The 19,488-nt window shown below is 39.6% G+C and overlaps 1 protein-coding gene across 6 annotated transcripts in view; it reads left to right on the top strand.

The window, feature by feature from the left end:
- The first annotated feature begins 95 nt into the window (after nucleotides 1–95).
- Nucleotides 96–19,488, top strand: part of OTOA (otoancorin) — a 37,754-nt gene continuing 18,361 nt past the window's right edge. For 3 of the 6 annotated variants that reach the window (XM_085592266.1, XM_085592263.1, XM_085592268.1), the window contains exons 1-18: nucleotides 96–4,638; nucleotides 4,977–5,005; nucleotides 5,099–5,129; nucleotides 5,223–5,250; nucleotides 6,102–6,189; nucleotides 7,650–7,781; nucleotides 8,380–8,615; nucleotides 8,827–8,930; nucleotides 11,315–11,421; nucleotides 11,866–12,005; nucleotides 14,444–14,567; nucleotides 14,925–15,140; nucleotides 15,656–15,823; nucleotides 16,129–16,269; nucleotides 16,852–16,907; nucleotides 17,281–17,398; nucleotides 17,918–17,991; nucleotides 19,256–19,391. In XM_085592266.1, the coding sequence (XP_085448392.1) occupies nucleotides 4,560–4,638; nucleotides 4,977–5,005; nucleotides 5,099–5,129; nucleotides 5,223–5,250; nucleotides 6,102–6,189; nucleotides 7,650–7,781; nucleotides 8,380–8,615; nucleotides 8,827–8,930; nucleotides 11,315–11,421; nucleotides 11,866–12,005; nucleotides 14,444–14,567; nucleotides 14,925–15,140; nucleotides 15,656–15,823; nucleotides 16,129–16,269; nucleotides 16,852–16,907; nucleotides 17,281–17,398; nucleotides 17,918–17,991; nucleotides 19,256–19,391 (2,007 nt within the window). In that variant the 5' untranslated portion in view covers nucleotides 96–4,559. The remainder of the gene's footprint in view (nucleotides 4,639–4,976; nucleotides 5,006–5,098; nucleotides 5,130–5,222; nucleotides 5,251–6,101; nucleotides 6,190–7,649; nucleotides 7,782–8,379; nucleotides 8,616–8,826; nucleotides 8,931–11,314; nucleotides 11,422–11,865; nucleotides 12,006–14,443; nucleotides 14,568–14,924; nucleotides 15,141–15,655; nucleotides 15,824–16,128; nucleotides 16,270–16,851; nucleotides 16,908–17,280; nucleotides 17,399–17,917; nucleotides 17,992–19,255; nucleotides 19,392–19,488) is intronic. The other 3 variants (XM_085592267.1, XM_085592264.1, XM_085592265.1) reach the window with 2 other exon arrangements.

Genomic DNA, 19,488 nt, shown 5'->3' with positions numbered 1-19,488 from the left:
ACTGCATTTTGTGTTGAGAATCAAGCTTTCAGTAGCAACACAACCTTGCATTTATTTAAACTGCATTTAATTATTGTTTAATGGGATTGCAGTACACAAAAAATGTATCACTTTTGGTTGGGTTTCCTTCATGTTCTTCCCTGTCAAAGCCTCATGAATCCTCATTGCTTTTGCATTTGCCTTTTTCCAGCTAAAGGGGTTACAGTAGAACTTGTCAAAACTGCACTTTAAACTGATGGCTTTAAAAACAAACCCTCTAAGCAGGTTGTTGCCAAATGTTTTCAGCTTTAAAAAGTTGCAGGTGGTTTCTTGCAAATTTTCTGAGTAAAACTGCCTGTGAGGATCAGGCTTTAGGGGCTTGAGACATTTTCCTTTCTTCAAAAGCACTGAATGAATGCTATTTATTTTAACATGTCTTGTTTTAAAAACTGTTTAAGTGGATAATTTCTGGCAGTTGGAATATGACTTCTCTTTAAAACAAGAGACATCATAAGTACTACAGACCTGGCAGGTGTATGTCATACAGTGCTTGGGTTGCAAGTGTGAGAAAGCAGAGAAACCTCAGGTAAGTAAAGTGAGAACTGACTTCTGTTGCTTTTGAAGTCTAAAAAAGTTGTCTGTTGTGGGTTTTTTTGTAGTTTTTATAATTAATGGTGATTTTATGCCAGGTAGGATGCTTAGCATGTCATTTTAGCTTTACCTCAGACTGATGGTTAATGATTTCTCCTGCCAATTTATTAGCTTTTTGTTGTCAGTCATCTTTGTGGAATAGTATTCTGTAGTATGGGGCAAGGGCAAGGAATGCTGAAATTTCAAATTACTTCTCAACAGCAATTTAGACTCAGTGTTATTATCATTTCAGGATGTGCTGTTGCATTTTGGCACGTAGTGCAATCAGATTTGTCTGTTGGGAAAATGAGCTGTGTATGCTCAGGAGTGAATCCATTAATTTATCTTCTGCTACCTTCATTTTGTACTCAGCTAGTAGTGGGAAAATGTTTTTTAATGTGTCATTAATTTAGGTTAAGGTAGCAAATATGTAGTAAGACAAACTTCTTCAAAGGTATTTAAGTGTTTTAATCCCACATGTTAAAAATCACACAGGAGGCTGCATTTCATGTCTCTCATCTTTTAGTGCTGTCACTGAGGATTTTGGTTTGTAATGGCTTTGAGAGGTTTGGGAACAGAAGGTGCAATTTAAACAATAGGGATTTTTTTCACTCTATTTAACCAAGTATTCTTACACTTGACATGAGGAATTAAAACATGACCAGTAATGAAAATCTTTCTACAAAGCCTAAATTAAGCAGGGTTGAACAGCTGCTTAGTCCTGTTGAATCAAGAGAATAACCCCCAGGAGTGTCCCTACACCTGTATCTAAAGCCAGAGCTCCTTGCGAGGGAAGGCGCTTCTTCCTCCCTGCAGGCACTGAGCGTATTTGTGTGCAATGCTGCCCACAGAAAGAAACTTGTGAGTTCAGTAGTTCATTAAATTGCCCCAAATACTCTAAGATGCCATCTAAGGGCACGAGTGTTGCAATTCCAGTGTCCAGATTCATTACTCCTGGGTTTGGAAATGCTGCCTTGTCCTGCAGTGGGTGACAGTGTCCATCCAAAGTGCTTTAATTAACGTGCCGAGTTTTGCCCTGGGGAGTGACCGAGCTGCTCTGCTCTGTGCTGTCAGGGTGGGCTGGGTGTGTTGCACTGCAGGAAAACGATGCTGTGCGAGCGCACGATTTAGCCAGAAACTTTCAAAGCAAAGTTGGAACAGCTTCATCCCTCACAACCACAGCCGCCTTTGCCGGTTCATTTCTGAGGGAGCCGGGCCGCCTGCCGCTGCTTGGGCTGGGGCGGTGGGGGAGCAGGGCAGCGCAGCTGTGTTTCCCCTGCCCAGCTGGCTGAGCTCTCTTCACCTCGGCCAGAAGCGTCCCCTCTGCCCGCCGGGGTGCCGAGGCCCGGCGGAGGAGCCTTTGCGCCCGCCCTGAGGGCCGGGGCTGCGGGGCGGCGCTGGCCGGGCCCGGCTCCTGGCGGGGCCGCCAGCCCGCAGAGCCGGGGCGCACACGGCACAGCAGGTAAAGTCCTCCGGGCTCCCGGCCCTCCTCTCCTCCTTCCCTCTCTCCCTTTCCAGCCCGCACCCCTTGCGGCTTCCCCCGCGGCTTGTGGTGCTTTTTCTCAGAGCCCCGGTGCAAGGGGGAAGGTGAGCAGCGCAAGGCTTCATCTGCAAGAGTTGTGATTGTAAGTTCAGCTTTATGGTTATCGAGCTTCAGATAAGGCAGCGACTGCACGGAGTGAGTGATAAAATGTCTAGGATTTCTGTAGATGGAAGGGTGGCTGTTCTGGGAGTGAGAGGATAAAGTAATCCGGGAGCTTCTCATAAGCGGGGAGTCCCGCAAGGCTCAGAAATCTCATCACAGCAAATGCGAGGGGTGATCTCCGGGGAAATGCCGGGTGGGATCTGCAGGACATCCCCACAGCGTGATTTGGGACTGTCTGGGAGTTGCTGTGAGCTGCAAACCGACCTATTTGACTCAAAAAATTAACTACTTCATCCTGTAGATTGGCTTGCCAGGCAGGGTTTTCACAGCCCTTTTTGTGCCCTGCTGATTGTCCGCGTGAGTTAGGATGAAAAAGCACTTTCCTTAGCATTTAATCTCCTTATATATTAAGTTAGCATGCTTTAATTAAAATACACTCCCTGATCAAAGTGAATGAATTGGAATAAGTAAATCGGGACTGACATTGGAAGCATTCTTTAACCTATACAGAGTAATCAAACCTTACTGCAAAATTATTAGGGCACAGGCAGGAACAAACACAAGTTCATTGTCTAGGAAACCAGATACATCTGAATGAGAGACATTTACTATGGTGCTCCCAAAAGAGTAGTTGAAAGGGGTTTTAGTGTGTGTAAGAACAGGACAGAGGTGATAGCTTCTTGAAGTCAAATGTTTAAATTTTTCATCATCTGTCAGTTTGAGTCACTCCTGTTACAAGACTGCAGTTAAGTATTTGCAATAGACCGAAGTATTGCTGGAGGCTTGTTGAAAGATATTTTTATAAAGAGTACCTTGGTACATGAAATTAAACAGTCCAACAAAGGTGTCATTTATCAAATATTCAGATCTGTAACTCGAGCCATGGCAGAGAACTTTAGGGGGAAAAAAGAGAGAGCACAGGATTCAGCAACAAAAAGAAATGCAGAAATTCAGTGTCTTGCAGATAAACCTTTGAAATGAGGGAGAGGGAGACAAAACCTAACAAAGTCTCTTTATGGTCAGAGCCAAGTCGGCCAATGGGACCCTGTGTGTCATTTCTAAAATCAGGGAACTAATCCCAGTGTAAGAAGTTGCCATCTGTGGATCAAGGCATCGTCTAATATCTCAGATTAATTTGTTGTTTTACCTGTGGGGGTGGTGATTCTCAGGCTGAGCAGAGGGCCAGGCAGAAAATCCTCCCTGCAGTGTGGATTGAAGCAGCTGATGGCCCTCAGAGCTGAGGAGGGGATGTGGCTGCAGAAACTCCTGTGTGAGTGAAACCTGCCCAGTCTTTGCTTCCTTTCCACCCCATTGCATTATTCCTGTGTGTATCCTTGTCCTTCAAGAACTAGACCAAAAGCAACACGTTCATTTTGGTTTGAACAATTGTGAAACTCAGTTTTTTTCTGGTGACAACCAGTGAAAAGCTCTGGGTACCCTATTACTGCCCTTCCAGACAATTTATCTTTCAGTGTTTTTTATGCTGCATAGCATATGGCAGTAAGGATAGCAAGAGCTACCAAAACATCTCTTCCCACAGAAACTGTGTCTGTGGTGCTGGTGAAACTTTGATGGGACACCTTGTCAGTACAAAGCCCATGGCTTTGATCTGTCCAGGTGAAGTGACATGGGCAGTTTCCCAAATGTGTGACTTTCCCTCTGCCTCAGAAGAGCATAAGGGCGTTTTCTCCCTTTTTGCCAAATGTGGCAGCAGGGAAGGGAGTGCTCCTTCCCCCTCCCTGCCTGCAGCACCCTGCAGGGACCAGGGCCAGGCTGTTCCACCCCTGAATTCAGAGATCTGCAAATGGAGGGTCCCAGACCAAGCCTGCAGTGATACTGCAGCTTAACCAGCTAGGAAAAGCTTTGGGTTTGTTTGATAATTTTATAATTTCCTTTTCCATTCCATTTCTCTTCTGTTTTATCTGATTTTAAAAGGATTTGTTTGCCTGTTTTGACAAAACTGCATTGAAGTTGTACTTAGGTGCAGTGTAACTTGGTAAATAAATGGTGCTACAAGGGAGAAAATTAAATGAGCCATTTGTTATAGGGAGATAATTCTGTCTGCACACACACTCTTTGTGAACTTGTGTTTGCATAAAGTGTATCTCTATCCTAGAAAAAGATCTAAATTAAAAACTTGGGAGCAAGCAGCTTTGGATTGTTTTGATCTCTATTTGTACTCCATAGCATAAGCTGTCTCTGATTTATAGCCATAAAATTTGGGGTGAATATTGCATTTTGACTCTGTTCTTCCTATTTTCCTCTGCAATCCAAGTATCTTTTTATTCTAATAACACCAGAAGAAATGTCCAGACTTTTGAAGATGTGTTTCTTGTTGATATCAATGAATCATGCCAAGATTACTCACAGTCAGAACTCTGAAGGTAAGACCAGAACTCCTGTCTGAGGGGTGTATTTGTGGCACAGAAAAAGTTGTGTGTAATAAATTAGGTGCTGTTTAATAACTGGGACCATGGTCTCTGCTCTCTTGGCTTCATGGAGCTCTACCAGCAAATAATTTCATCAAGACTGATTATTATTGAATAGCCTTTTCCCCCACACTGTTTTTCTGTAAGTAAATTTAATCAAAACTGCATTAAATGTTTTAAAATAAATTATATATGTGTATATAATCACTGCATACAATAAATGTATTTTTGTGTAACACAACTGACTGATAAAACATTAAATTAACTTCTAATAATGGGATAATCTTTTACAGATTTGCCTCCATTGTTACACAAAGCTGTGGTCAGTATTTTTATTTGATCTCTCTACTAACATTTTATATTATAATACCTAAAAATAATAATTTATTACATATATTTGTAATTTTTTCCTTAGGAGGAAGTAATAGCTGGGAAATACCTGAATGGTAATGTACACAGTTGTTCCCACTTATGCTTCTAAAATGAATTAAAACTCAGTATCTCACCATAACTTCTTATGTTCCATTTTTCATGTGCAGCCCTCCTAGATATTCTTTATTTTCAAAGGTAATGTATTACTCTCCCCATCTTGATTTTTCAATATTACCTTGCACTTCAGATATGATCTGTTTCATATCCACAGAAACTGGAAAATTATAGATAGAATGAAATTGGCACATATGATTACTTGGATTTAGGTCTCTTGGGAGGAGTATTTTCTGTTAACAGGGAAAAACCTGTTTGCCATGAAAAACTAAAAAAAAAAAATAGAATGGGGCTGAAAATAAATACTTGCTACAGTTTTCAGAAGTTTTGATAATTAACTTTGCTCACATGTGTCCAAATGGCTTCTTAAGGAAATTAGGTGCAGTTCCAGCTGTCTGTCCACCTCCTTCTTTCATTCTCACTCCATCCCCCATCCTCCAGCTCCTGGTGGCTTTTGAATTATTTGCAAATTTTGTCCAAATCTGAAAGAGCAGGATAAGCCTCAAAGACCATTCCACTCCTACATATTTTGAGAAAATCAGTGTCTGTTTAAGGAAGACACCGTGAAATTAATGACTCTGCTGGAAGAAAGGCAGCAGTTACTCCCTGTGCTTTCTGCAAGCAGATCAGAACAGGCATAATGGGGTACCAGAAAGCACATGCCTTGGAGATGGTACTAATGGCAACACCTTGGAAAATTGAGTTTATTTTGGAATTAGATGGAAAAAAACTAATTAATTCCATTCCCCATTGAACCTGTATTTTCATTGCAATAAACAGATAAACTATTACTCTGGATAGGCAAAAAACTGAATATTTTTGCCATTATGGTGTTAGCATCTTTGTATCCTTTTACTTTTTTACTCTTGTAATCTGCTATTTAACTTGTTATATTATTTTACTGGCATTTTTTATCCTGTTTTCTGTTACAGCTCTAATGTCTGGACAGCAGATCTGTTTACAAAAGTCATGGCATATTTTCATGCCAAGGAAGTTATGTTTACTCTTGGCAGTCTGCAGGTTTGTGACATTTAAGATGCATGAAAATTTTTATTTGAAAAGGAATTAAAAAAACTTAACCTATCTCTGTAACCAAAGCTAGGTGGTCAATGATAGAGGTAATTAATGCACCTACAGTGTAGCAGCACCTATACCTACAGTGTAGCAGTTAAATAGGAAATAGGAATAGGTTGTCTTTTTCCCCAAACATTGCTGGAGTATGCAAGGCAGAAATAATAACAATTTTTTTTGCTTTTCCTCTGATGGAAAGCAGGAATTAGGATTTTTCCTGCTAATTGTTTCTTAGTTGAGTGTACATAAATGCTGTTTCCCCAGAAAATGATAGGTTTCACCCAGATTTTGACTGGCTGTAGTTCATACTGCTCCTCATGGACTGGGGGGCTCCAGAGCATCCTACAAAATGCCTCCACGTTTTAAAGCTCCTCTCAGTGCTGTTTTTGTAAATTTTCGATGTGGAAGTGATGCAGGAAGGAGTTGTTCCTCCTCCTGCTGCTTAGTGAGGAGCTGCTTTAAGTGGAGCTGTACCCAGCTAATCAAACCTGAGCCCTCCCTCGTCCCTGCACACACTGAACCAGGGAAGTGTCAACTGTGCCATCCCTGAGCCTCAGGCATTCCCAGAAGCTCCACAGCGCCTGAAATCTGTCCCAAGCACCCTGTCGCTGTCACAGCTCATCCTCACCTACATTTTCCTGCCACTGCCCCCTCCCTTTGTCAGGTTTATTGGCAGCCCGAGGCTTTCAGCAGGCTGAACCCCAGGGCATAAAGGAATTGTGTTAATATTTGGTGGTGGCAATGCAAGTTAAGCAAAGGCAGCAAAGAGCAATTGAAACTCAAATTCCAAACCAATTCTGAAATAATTATGTCAGGAAATAGAAGGGATTTTACTCCAGTCTGCTGCTAATGAGCCTTAAATTTATTTCTGTTCCAATATTATGATTTCCCTTCAATTTTTCAAAACAGGCATGAGATTTTTAACTGGTAATGCAGCTTGATGCAAGAGAGAATATTTTTGGCTTATGACCTCGTAGAGACTTTTCCTCCCATTTAATTTCACATTTCCTTCCCTTTTTTAAGTAACATCCACATGATATTTGATTTTTTTTTTAGGCTTTTTGTTTTTAGCTCTTTAGAAGTTTAATTTTTCACAGCTCTGCTGTGTGAAGCAGAAAAGCTTTATTACTCTTGTTTTATGAAGTGAGAAACTGAGGCATCTTTGTTAAAAAGCTCCCTTGAGAGGACTTGTTCATGAAGCCGAGAATAGGATTTGAAAATTACTGTATTTCACAATGCATTTAGATTATTTTTGTTTTCAGTTTGTGTGGAAAATAGTTATTTTGATCATTGGCAGCACAGACAATACAGAGCTAAGCATTTAGTTCTCCTTGAGCACAGATTTTCAGGGGATAAAAGTACAATAGTATGAGTTTTATGTATATTACACATATTTTTCTATACTTCAGGTGTCCATAAAAAATTACCTGAAGAACCTTTTATACCAGCCCAGGCAACTATTGTCTGAATTGCAACAGCTTGATCAGCAGCAGTTCCAAACTGCAATGAAGTACCTCTTCAACAGCAAAAAGGAGCATCTTGTAAGTGAATTTCTACATGTGAAAAGTAAAAGCTGCTGTCAGTGGTTTAGAACAATGGAAAGGGACAGACTGGGGGGCTCACAATATAGTTGCTTACCTGGCTTGGATTGGATTCCAGGACTCCCTCTCCTCTTAGGTTGGACTTAGTTCATTTAACTCTTACTATCTAAAGGTTGCTGCAAGTCCAAGTCAGTAATTTGGATTTTCACTGTAATCAATAGAGAGAAACTCATCTCCAGAGAAGAGTTCACTCTCTTGCAGTAACACCTAAGGCAGGTAGGGCAAATAATTCTCAATGAGTATCTTCTTTTTGTGGCTGGAAAGAGAGCCAAGATAGCTAAAGAAGGTGCAATTAGTAATTTTGTTAATCAGCCATTTGAAGTATCTTTCTGGGTTTAAGTTTGGTTTTGTAAAAACTTTCAAGCTGATCTCTACCCAATGCCAGAAAGGAATTATTTGAAGTAATACAAACAACCAGCAGTTTGTAGCTGTTTTTCATGAGAACAGCATCATATTCAGAGTGCTCTCTGTCAGACCTCAAAATGAACAATATTTTGAGTTAATCACAGATGTTGATTTAACACTTTGTTGCTTGCAGGAAATAGGAAATATTATTCTTGACTGGGGCAAGACTAGAGAGAGAATTTTTCAAAGCCCAGGAGTAAACAGGACCTTGTTCCTTGTAACACTGGATAAATGCTTCCTGGCTCTGAGTGCCCTGGACTGTGTGGATATCCTGAGTCAGGTTTTGCGTGTGTCAGCAGTGAACTATCTCCAACCTGATGTCATTGGGAGTCTCCCAAACCTTCTGCTGGAGGATGCTTTCAGAAACTTGTAAGCCATTTATTTTTCAGGCACAATTAATACTATATTGGATTTGCTGACTGTTAAAAATGAGGTTGCTATGTGGTTTCAGTCTGTTTTCCAGATACAGCTTTCTGCTTATGTGTAAATAATGCTGTTTCTATAATCATTTGTCCATGTGTCATTAAATAAAATGAATGGTTAACTCATTAGTGAACTAACAAACCTGTTTATCACTTAGATCATCATTATTCAAGGACCTCTATGACAGAACCTCAGCAAGCACTCAGAGAGCTCTCTATGGCTGGATGAAGCAGATTCTACAGAAATCTTACAACATGAGTGGTATGATACAAAATGTTTTCTTCCTGCTTACCATAAGAGAAAAGCACTCTGCAAAAGACCTGTCCATTGTATTGAATTGTTTCCCCAGTTAACACAGGTCTGTGTAAGAGAGCTATCTGGAAAACCTTTTCTGCAGAGCAGAGTAAATATAATGTGTTTGTTACTCATGACAAAAAGTTCTCCAGAGATGCTTGAACTTGTAGAGTAGAATCATGCTATTGTTAAGGCTGGAAAAGATCTCCAGGATCAACAAGTGCCACCAATGGACTCTTCTTCTGCTCTGCACAGAGCTATTCACAAAGGCTTTTTCTAGTACTCCAGTTTTTCTCTCTGTACTAAGTCTGAAATAGGATACAGTGGCCAGGTGCTCTGCCAAGGCGTGTTGTTCTCTTCTGAACTCCTGTTCAGACGAGAAAAACAGCTCTGGCTCAGGATACATTATCCACTGCACTGTTTAAAAACACAAAAGAAATGCAGGATGTTGTGAAAGCACATGGCACCAACTCAATCAGCAAAGGGACATGATAAAACCAAAGTTAATTAATTCTGATTGGATGCATTTTCCCACATCTGTTTACCTGGTTAATGTGCCTGAAACAGCTGTTCCATAGCTGGGACAGGCAGGATGGGTTCCACATGGGGGCTGTGCAGGGCACTGAACATCAGAGCTGGTGCCTGGGTTTCACTGAACATCCCAGCACAGCTGTCCTGGGAGCATTTTAGACTTACAGATGTGTGTGTTCTTTCTCCCTCCTTAGAAATCAAAGGTTAAATGCTCACTTGCTTTAATAGAGCTAAATTTGCCTCCTGGGTCTCCTGCCATTTCAAAATATCAGAGTAACCCAGTAAGTCGTGGAGAGGAGGTTCATGCTGCTGTTGTGAGCTGATGTTAGTGCCAGTGCATTGATGAGGAAGCAAAGATGCACAATTTGCCTGGTGCTACTCATCAGTCCTGGGAAAATCCCTCTGCATCATCTTGAGTTGTGTCTGAAGCATTGGCAAACCCTCAATTTATGGAAGATCACACAGCTTGAGAAAGACTGGGAGTTGGTGTGCCTCTTTTTCCTCCCTGTTGCTGCTTCACCTGCCAAAAGCAGCACAGATGTGGTGAATCCACCCCCAGGGCACCAAGTGCGGGCTGATTCCCAGCTGGTTGTGACCATGTGAACCATCAGCCCTGGGCAGGCACACTTGGACTGGGAGTCTAAAGCTCCCTCATGTTTATCTGCACTCCCTAGGCCACAGCAGAGTGCAGGAACAGTCCTGCAGGAGAGCGATTTATTCACTTTATATGTGGTTAGCACTGGGACCACCTGGGATATGGATCAGTTTTTGGGGATCACAGCTGCCATGGGTGGTAACTGCAAGTCTGTTCTGCTAAAGGCCACAGTCAACATCCTTAAATGTTACTGGTTTTTATTTTAGCTCTCTTGTCATGTCTTTCAACTCCTGTAATATTCTGGGTAATAGGAGGTAATATCACTTTAAAAAACGCAGGCCTGACAGGTCTGCTGGGATCGTCGTCTTGTCTCAGTTAAGGAGCTTAGATCTGTGTTTTCAAAAAAATCACTTAATGGAGTCCTTCAGCTTCTGATAGATGCAGACTGTTTTTTTCCCAGCACTGGAAACTCTTCAAAGTCCACTGATGATTTTATTTTAGCAGAGCTGTGAGTATCAGCACTGCTGAGGAATGTATTCAGAGGTGTCACACACTGAGCCATCCAAACGACAACAGCCTGGAGAAAACAGTCTTTGTGGCTCAGGGTACCCGTGGAGTCCATAAATATGTTTTTTCTCAGGGATATTTGGATCTTGATTTAATTTTCGGTCCTTGGGAGAATGTTACTTAATGAATACCATTTATTATCCAGTGTTTTGTGGTTTTGTCAGCCTATTTCCATGTAGGTATTTGAACAGTTTTTCATTTTCTCTATTATTGCTATTGCATATTGCTGAAATAAGTGGCATCATCAATAATAATATATAAGATATATAAAGTATCATGCCTTTCTGATGTTCTTAAATAATGCAATTGATTAGGAAAAGTGAATTTTTAAAACAATGTTCCATATTTAATACTTTTGGATAAATTTTTCCTGTCCTACACTTTATCCATTCTCTATTTTGGCAACATAAAACATTAATTGGTTTTGTATTAGAAAATTTGAGACACTTTAAGCACTATTTAATTTCCATTAAAAAATGTATGTACTCATAAAATTGGAGTGCTAAAATGTAGCAAATGGAGGGAATCTATCTCTGCTAAGGATTTTTCTGATTTTCAGATTTTTTATTATTTAACAATAACAATATACTGGGTAAAATATATTTGAAAAGTAATTACTTTCTGAACATTGTAGTGAGTATTTATTTGTACAAAACAGAGTTCAATGAATCAACTTCTTGGGTCAGTGCAGAAAGCTTATGGATTTTGGGAAGATACATGGTCCATCTCCCATTAGAAGAAATTCTGAAAATTAGTCTCAATGAAGTAAGTAACAAAGTGTGGTTGGATATATTATTGCTATAAACAATATAAACACAAATGCAGACTTAAACATGAAAAATAACTTAATATATCTTAATTAATTATAAAGAGAAACTACAGAGGGAAAATATAAATGTATTCTTTATAAAATTCTTTTATCTTTTTAATTTTCAAGTGCCTGTCATTAATATGTAATTATTTATTTGTATCAGAGTTCTGTGATTTCTACTGAAAGGGACCAATGATAGAAGACCCTCAAATTATATGACATTTTGGCAGATAATCACTCAAATCACTCACTCAGCTATGCCTTCAGAAATACTGGTTTATCCAAATCTTCTTCCTTTCTCTGTTAATTTTGGCTAATTAATTCTGAGTGTGAGACACAGACTTTATAGGATTCATTGTCCCCCAGTGCTGATGCATGGTTTTGTTTGTGCTGGCCAGATCAGACTGTTCATTAGCTACGACAACGCAACAAAGCAGTTGGACACGGTGTATGATATCACACCAGAGCTTGCACAGGCCCTCCTGGAAAGGATAAACTCGTCAGGATTTGATATGAGGAACACTTCAACTATCTACAGGCAAGGCTGTTTTGCTTTTTCTTTTATGGCTGCATAAGGATGGAGCAACTAAGGAGAACATGGAAATTGATAGCATGGCACAGCTTTTTCATTCCAGTGGAAAAATCTAGGCTGAAATCCACTCTGTTTAGCAACAGTGAAGAATTGCTACTTTATGATTTTTTGGAAGTGTGCCTAATCAGCTAATGCTTTGTCTCCTGCTCCGCAGTGATGAAATGCCTGTAGCATTTGTAGGAAGTCTGCAGCAGTATCTGGGGGACCTAAGCAGAGCTCCACCACATCACAGAGCAATAAAATAAACTGGGACAGCAGGACATGAGTTGTCTTGGCTGCTTGAATCATAGAACATGGAGGTGTTTGGTGGAAATCATGTTACAGTTAGGATGGAAGGAGGAAATCTCAACTCCTGCCAGCCAGGACTGCGAGTGGGTTTAAACTGGTGTGGGTGTCGCCAGAGAAACCACCAAGTGAAGCAGTGTAAAGCCTGCCCTGCTGTCCTCTTTGTCCTGCAGGGTAGACATGAGCCATGCTTAAATATGTTTGGATGTTAAGTGTGTAAGCAGGAAACTGAATTTTCAGGGCTGTCAAATCTGCACTGAACTAACTTTAACACTAATAAAAAACCAAAATAAACTGCTGTTACTCATAAATACGCAGCAAGCATAAGAGAGCTCTGCACTCCACATTTACATTTTCATTGTCATATCAATGGATGTATTTAGTCCCAAGATAATGCTGTCTGAAATTATTTGTAGTCTCCTTGGGGGATACCTTGGAGTTTTAAACTAATGGAGAATATGCTTTATAGCTTCAGAGCTCCTGTCATTACTGCAGTGCAGCTCGCTGACTTCCGTGAAGCATTGCTCTTGTCGGAGGAGTAAGCGAGAGAAGAGTTATGCCCACACTCTAAATTTCAATGTCAGAAATCTTAAATATTATTTTGTCACTCACAAGAGCTGCCACAATCTCACAGATGAGAGAAATGTCATGCTCCATAATCCTTAATATATTCCATTTTTACAACACGCTTAGTTTATGTTGCTCATTTTAACCATACTGTTGATTTAAATGCACTTTTACTTTTAAGAAAGTAGTGTTATTCATTTCTGCTAATCCCAAAGGAGATTAAGAGCTTTTGGTGGCCATGCAATAATGCAACAGAATGTAATTATTTGTTATAAAAATGCTCTTATAGATGTTTCTTTGATTTGTATGTTGGTTTGATGATCTCCCATGAATTCAGATGTGCTGCTGAAGCACTGTTTTGTTATATTGCTGGCAGGTTGTTGTTGAGGGACTGGAGGAACTAAAAGCCTTTCTGTGCTGCAGAATTTGACTGATTTTGTGGTAGTGCTGCAGCATTGTCCACTGATCATTTGATTCACATTTGGACATTACTGCCCAGATTCTGCCTGTGCCTGTCTCACTGAACTGCAAAAAAACCAGGGACTGTAGCAGGAAAGCTGGGTTTTGGACATACCTTTAAGGTTCTTGTTATGTGTGAATTATAAAAGCAAAGCCTGACTTTACAGGGACAGGGAATTGACTCAGGCTTCCTACAAACCAGTTCATCCCCATCACTATCAAGTTCAAAATCCAGACATAGTGATGCACAATTCAGAGCTCTTTCTTTACAGGGCTGCAGGTTAAGGCAGCTTCTAGGTCTAAGCTAGGACACCTACAAAAGGCATGTCTCCATGGTGGTGTGACTCCTCCTCTCCAAAAACTATGGCTGTGGTTGCACTTTACAGAGGTCAATGGAAATTTTAACTTAAATATTACAGCATGAGAACTGTGAAAGAAAGTGAGCTCAGTTCAAACCCCTGCCTTGCAGACTGCTGTGCTGGCACAAGTGGGCAGTGAGCCTCAATGTGCTTTCTCCTGACCAGTGTTGAACTGGACAGGTCTCCATCCATCAGCCAGTCCTGTGTTTGATGTGAAATACAGCAGGCTTTGTTTATTCCTAAAATGATAAAGAGGCCATGTCATGCCCCAGCTGCTGCTCTGAAACACAAATGGGTTGTGTTACATGTGGAATCCAAGCAGGACTTGGAGTTCAAAACATCCAATCAAACCAGATAAGAACTCAATAAGCCACTTCTAGAGACTTAGTAATAGCCCTCCATAATTTTCAAGATTGTTCTGTCAGAGAAGTGGAGTCATTAACTGGGACAATCCAGCCATGAACAAATGGATCCAGGACAGGTAAATTCTCAAGCACAAGCAATCCAGGCAGGCTTCAGCTGAATACAAAGGCTACTGCATGTTCTCATACCCCTGTTACAGGCTAAGTTTTAAGGACTGCAGGTTCAGGCACTCATGACAAACAGAAATGGCTCAAGCTGTGATCACAAGGAGAGGGTACCAAGCTGTGTTTCCATTTCCCAACAGTGACACCTTTTATGTCAGAAGGCAGCTAATGTATTTCTGCTCTATAGGCTGGGTTTGTTGGTTTGTTTTTATGATGACCTGGAACAGATGGATGCAGCTGTGGCCCGGGCTCTACTTCATCAAATGATTAAATGCAATCAGCTGAGAGGTTTCCAGGCTGAGGTTCATGAGGTGTGTACAACACTTGTTCTTCTTGCCTAACATAATCCTGTAAACAGAGGAGGAAAGATCTTATTAAATAAGGAAAGAAATGAGTGAAAAATTATTGGGACTTAAGAAATAAGAGAAAATAGTTCTTGAGAATGCAAAGAATAGAAACTAATTTTGGGTGCTTATTCTTTTCTCATTCTGTTTCATATTCCTGTTCCATATACCTTTCACAACTGTGGTTCTATTTTTGAAATTTTATGAAGTGTATGAATATTTGCCAATGCCTATTCCAGAGATTCCAGTTAATGTTTTGGGTGGTAATGGAAATTGGTTATTGGCAGATTTTTATTTGTGATCTGCTCTTTTTGTTTGATTTAGCTCAAATCTCAGCTCCTGAGCATTGCCATGCAAAACCAGACATTGAATGATACCCTTGGATCCCTGTCAGATGCTGTGGTTGGATTAACTTCAAGTCAGCTGGAATCTCTGTCACCTGAAGCAGTGCATAATGCTGTTGCAACATTAAACCAAGTCTCTGGGTGGGCAAAGAGCCAAGTTATGATTTTATCCAGTAAATATCTCTCTTATGAAAAGGTACCTCTGAGAACAGCTTTCCTACCTTCTGTTTTTAAAAGTGAAATGGCTTTTTCTCAACAATAACTGTAGATTTTGAAAAGTTTAGTATAAGAATTCAATTTAGTTAGTGGCCTGGAAAATATGTTTAAATCAAATAAAAGCATCCAAGACTATACATCCCAAAGTAATTCTCGAGTAACAGAGAGAATGAGTATTTGGATTTGGCAGTTGTGTATATTATTTTATCTGTGTCACTGCCCTAAACAGAATTTGCATGATCAGAGATCTGAGGCTGTATATTCAAGTATACTGTAATGCAAGGAATCAGGTCCTGGTTTAAGTTTCAGAAAAAGGAACTTCTGAGAAACTTCAGGCATTTGTTTCATGGACAGACACAGAAAATGCATTCCCAGGGAAGAAATGCATTAAGTATTTAAGAAGAATAGTTTTGCTTTATTTATTGACTTTTGCTTTTAAATATATCTGCTGGTCTCAATAAAACTTCCTGTTTGCTTGTGCTGTTCTCCCTGCAGGTTTTATCATTTTACAACGTGAGCCAAATGGGCGCCTTGGTGGCAGGAATTGGCACCCGGTCACTGCACAGCATGAGCCCCAGGGAGCTGGCTCAGATCATCCGAGGCACAACATCCCAGTACTTGTCTGACTTATCTCCTGCACAGCAGCAGGGCATCCTCAGGAAGGTGATTATTAACTCCAGCTTGTGGCAGGTTCTCTCTGCACAAGAGCACCATAACCAGAACTGTAGAGCATGAATTAACCAGGATACGTCCTTTAGCTCAATGGTTAATGGTTCTACTGCTTTTTTTCTGAACACCAAGGGTATTTTGAAGGCTCTCTCTTGCTTATTTCATTGAGTTTTTAATACTGTCATGTTTTTCCTTTATCCTCTTAAGAGAAATATTACACAGAATAGAAAGAAGGGCAAATCCTGTAAATCTAAGCATCAGTTCAGAAATGCCATGTATTTCTGTGTTTCTCTTTTTAGATTGCTGCATCTGGAGATTTTTCTTCATCAGTCAAAGATATACAAGGAGCTTTCTTTAAAGAAGTTTCTCTTTCTGGTTTATGGAAGCAAAGTGGATATTATTCTTCAATGCTGAAAGAAAAAGAACTAAGAAGCAGCCAGGTAAAAATTGTTATGCAGTTCCCATTCCACTGCAATTTAGTGTGATGGGAGAATTGGAAAAGTGGTGTAATGTGTTTGTCTTCAAGGAACACAGGTAAAAGGAAGGAACTGCCCCAGTTAAATCTCAACATAAACACCAAAGGGCATTTAGAGCCCAGGCAGCACTATGAGACAATGCTATGGAAGAGGAAACATTAATATGTTGAATCTAAGCCCCCAGGTTTCTTCCATGTAAATTTTCTCTTTCCAGTACTGCATATTAGACATTTGCTTGTAATGTCTAGAGAGATGAAAGGTTGGATCAGATGATCTTCAGAGCTCCCTTCAGCCCTAAGTTTTTGAGTGGCTGTGGGCTGTGTACAGCTTTAACATCATCCCATAATGCCAGGCAGTGATGGTTTGGCTTGTGAAGAAAAAATTCATCTAAACTGGATGCCAAACCTTTTAGTTGCTGAAGCTGGACCACATAAGTACCTGTAGAGTACATAAGAGAGCTCAGAGTACAAAAACCTTGCAGTAGTTTATATCTCTTACAACTGGATTAACTGAATTTACGTTTAATTATGGTGGGTTTATTTTCAGGCTTTGTATCTGTATGAATTACTGTCCAAGGAAAACTATCCTGTTGACCTTGTAAGGTATGAACTGTATCTCTTATGAAATGGGGTTTAAGAGTAGTTTTGTGATGAGAGCAACTTTGGGGTAAACAATATGTGATTTTTATGTATTACCTTATGTTTATTCATTCCTGGATACCACAGGATAATTCACCTTCCTTATTAAAAAGGGTCTTCAAAACCAAAATGAAGATCAAAGCATTGTACCTTTTATGTCAGAAGGGAGGTTTTAAGTTGATATTTTTTCAATTTGTTTGCATTTTTACTTTCAAGAGCCTTTTAATTACAGGAAATGGGAGAGGTGAAGAAACTGTGTGTCAGAATGGGGTAGTGGAGAGTAAGGACTAGATCCTGCTTAAATATTCATAAGATTGAAATTTGCCTTTCCTATCAGCACAGGACAGCTTGTGAAAGGAGTAACTTGTCAACTCTTTGAAAGTATGGACACAGACATATTTTTAAACAATTTTAAATTCTTTGAAATTAATCTTCATCTGCTTTCTCCATATCAGGTAAACAAATAAAAAAGAATTTATGTACATAAACATACTACCCAATATCCAAATTAGGTAGATTAAAATTTGGCTCATTCTATTTTGTCTTTGGATTTTTGGGGATTTTTTTTCAGAATTCTGTATGTCTCAACTTGTCTGTTAGCATATTTTATTTAAATCTTTTATGTGTGAATTTGTCTGTTATCATACTTCATTTTGACAATTTCATTTGTCACTTACAAATTGCAAGAAATTCCTACAGCCCTTCCAAATTGTTAATTCATGAGTAATCTGTTTGGAAATACATAGAAGTTTCAGAAACATACAAATGTTCTCATGTTCCCAAATATATAATGTTTCATCTCTGATGTCTACAAAAAGAAAACTAAACCAAGCCAAATAAAAATGCTCTCTGAAGATAATATGCACAGTCTTATATATGCTAATTTATATATATGCTGCAATAAACAAGTCATATTTTTTATTCTTCTTCAAAACTGCTAGAGGTTTAAGATCCTAAATTTTTGTTGCCTTTAGGTTAATTGTTTGGCTTGGAAATTTTGGAAAGTCTCCAATGCATCCATTCCTCCCTTCCTCTTATTGGCGCTTCCGTAAGTTAGTCCATCTTAACTTGTGAGCACTTTTCAAATAATCTCTTCAGTCCTAAGAAAACTGATGATTCAAATGAATGGTAATTTATCAAATGTGGTCACTGACTGTAGGCAAAATCTGTCTCAAGTGAAAGCTGGTAATACTTTGTGTCTTTTAGTACATTTCTGTCACAATTGTAGATTCTTTTCCCCATAGGTAGGCTTATTTGGTTTAGGTTTGCTTATTTGTTTAGGGGTTTTTATAAGAGTGGATATATAAGACAAAATGACTGGATACTGCAGAAGTATATTATTCTGTATGGTTGGAAACATTCCAGTGTGTTTCAAGACATTTGTGTAAGTTAGCAAAACTTCTCAGTGACAGCTTTTTTCCTTAGGAAAAAATAACTTGTGTATGGATGAGAACTCCTGAACTGTAAATTTTGTTAATTCCTTCCTTCCTTTCTTTCTTTGTCTCTTTCTCACTTTCTCTTTCTGTCTCTTGTGCCCTTTCTCTCTTTCTTTCTATGTGCCTAAGGGGATAAAAGGGACTGAGAGCTCTTCTTTTTTGTGGAATATTTATTAATTGAACAAAGTAAGAAAAGTATTCCATTTGAGAAGGCTCTATTCTACTTAACAACTATAAAATAATAATAGAAAGACTTTAATGCAAGGCTTCCTACAAACTGCAGCACTCAGTTTTTTGGCAACAATCACATGTTGGCTGTTCAGGGCCATCAGAAGTTACTGGTGTCTACAGACCCTGTCAAGGCTGGACCTGTGCAGATGTGGGCCATGGCTTTATTTGCCAAGATTATCTGCCACTCTGTGTGGAGAAGAGCATATTTTTTTTTTTAATTTGGCAGGATTTTTGGATTTTGATAAAAAGGAAACCTACTCTAAAACTACTTGTGGTCCTCAGGCCATGCACCACATTTTCATTCATTGGAGAATTATTCCTAATAAAACAGAGAAAGAGAAAAACTTCTGAGCTGTAAACTGTTGTTCCATATTGTGTTAAAGAATCTCAGAGCACTTTCATACACTTGCAGCTATTTATAATTCTTAGCCATTTTTTGAAGTTCAGTTCATGTCCCGATGGACTGGAAGAAGATGTATTTGAAGTAAGGCAAGGGTTAATTGCAATTTTTTTGGCCTGTCTGGTTTATGATTTTTCAAGTCCAGCCTTGTCTCTAAATATTTCTGTCATCAGATTTCATGGGTATGGTTGTGGGTTTAGGAAGGTCAGGTTTACATTCTGAGACCTTCTGCATTCTTTCTGCAGTTCTGAGTACCTGGAGTATGTTACAGGCCCTTTGTGTGTCCCTTTCCTTGACCGTGTGGGGAAGATTGGGATGGACCTTCTGAACCCAAGCCTTCACAAAAGGGATGCTGTCCTGCAAAAAGTACAGGAGTGCTTGGTGGGTATGGCTGAGAGGGGTCAGCAGAGGTGGAGTCACCATGGAGGAGAAGAGAGTCACCACATGAATTTTTCACCCATCCATCTATATTTTTTGA

The sequence above is a fragment of the Lonchura striata genome, chromosome 14, assembly GCF_050655825.1.
Source record: "Lonchura striata isolate lonStrDom1 chromosome 14, ASM5065582v1, whole genome shotgun sequence".
NCBI lineage: Eukaryota > Metazoa > Chordata > Aves > Passeriformes > Estrildidae > Lonchura > Lonchura striata.
Note: the sequence above shows the minus strand (reverse complement) of the source record. Positions and strands in the feature narration are given on the sequence as shown.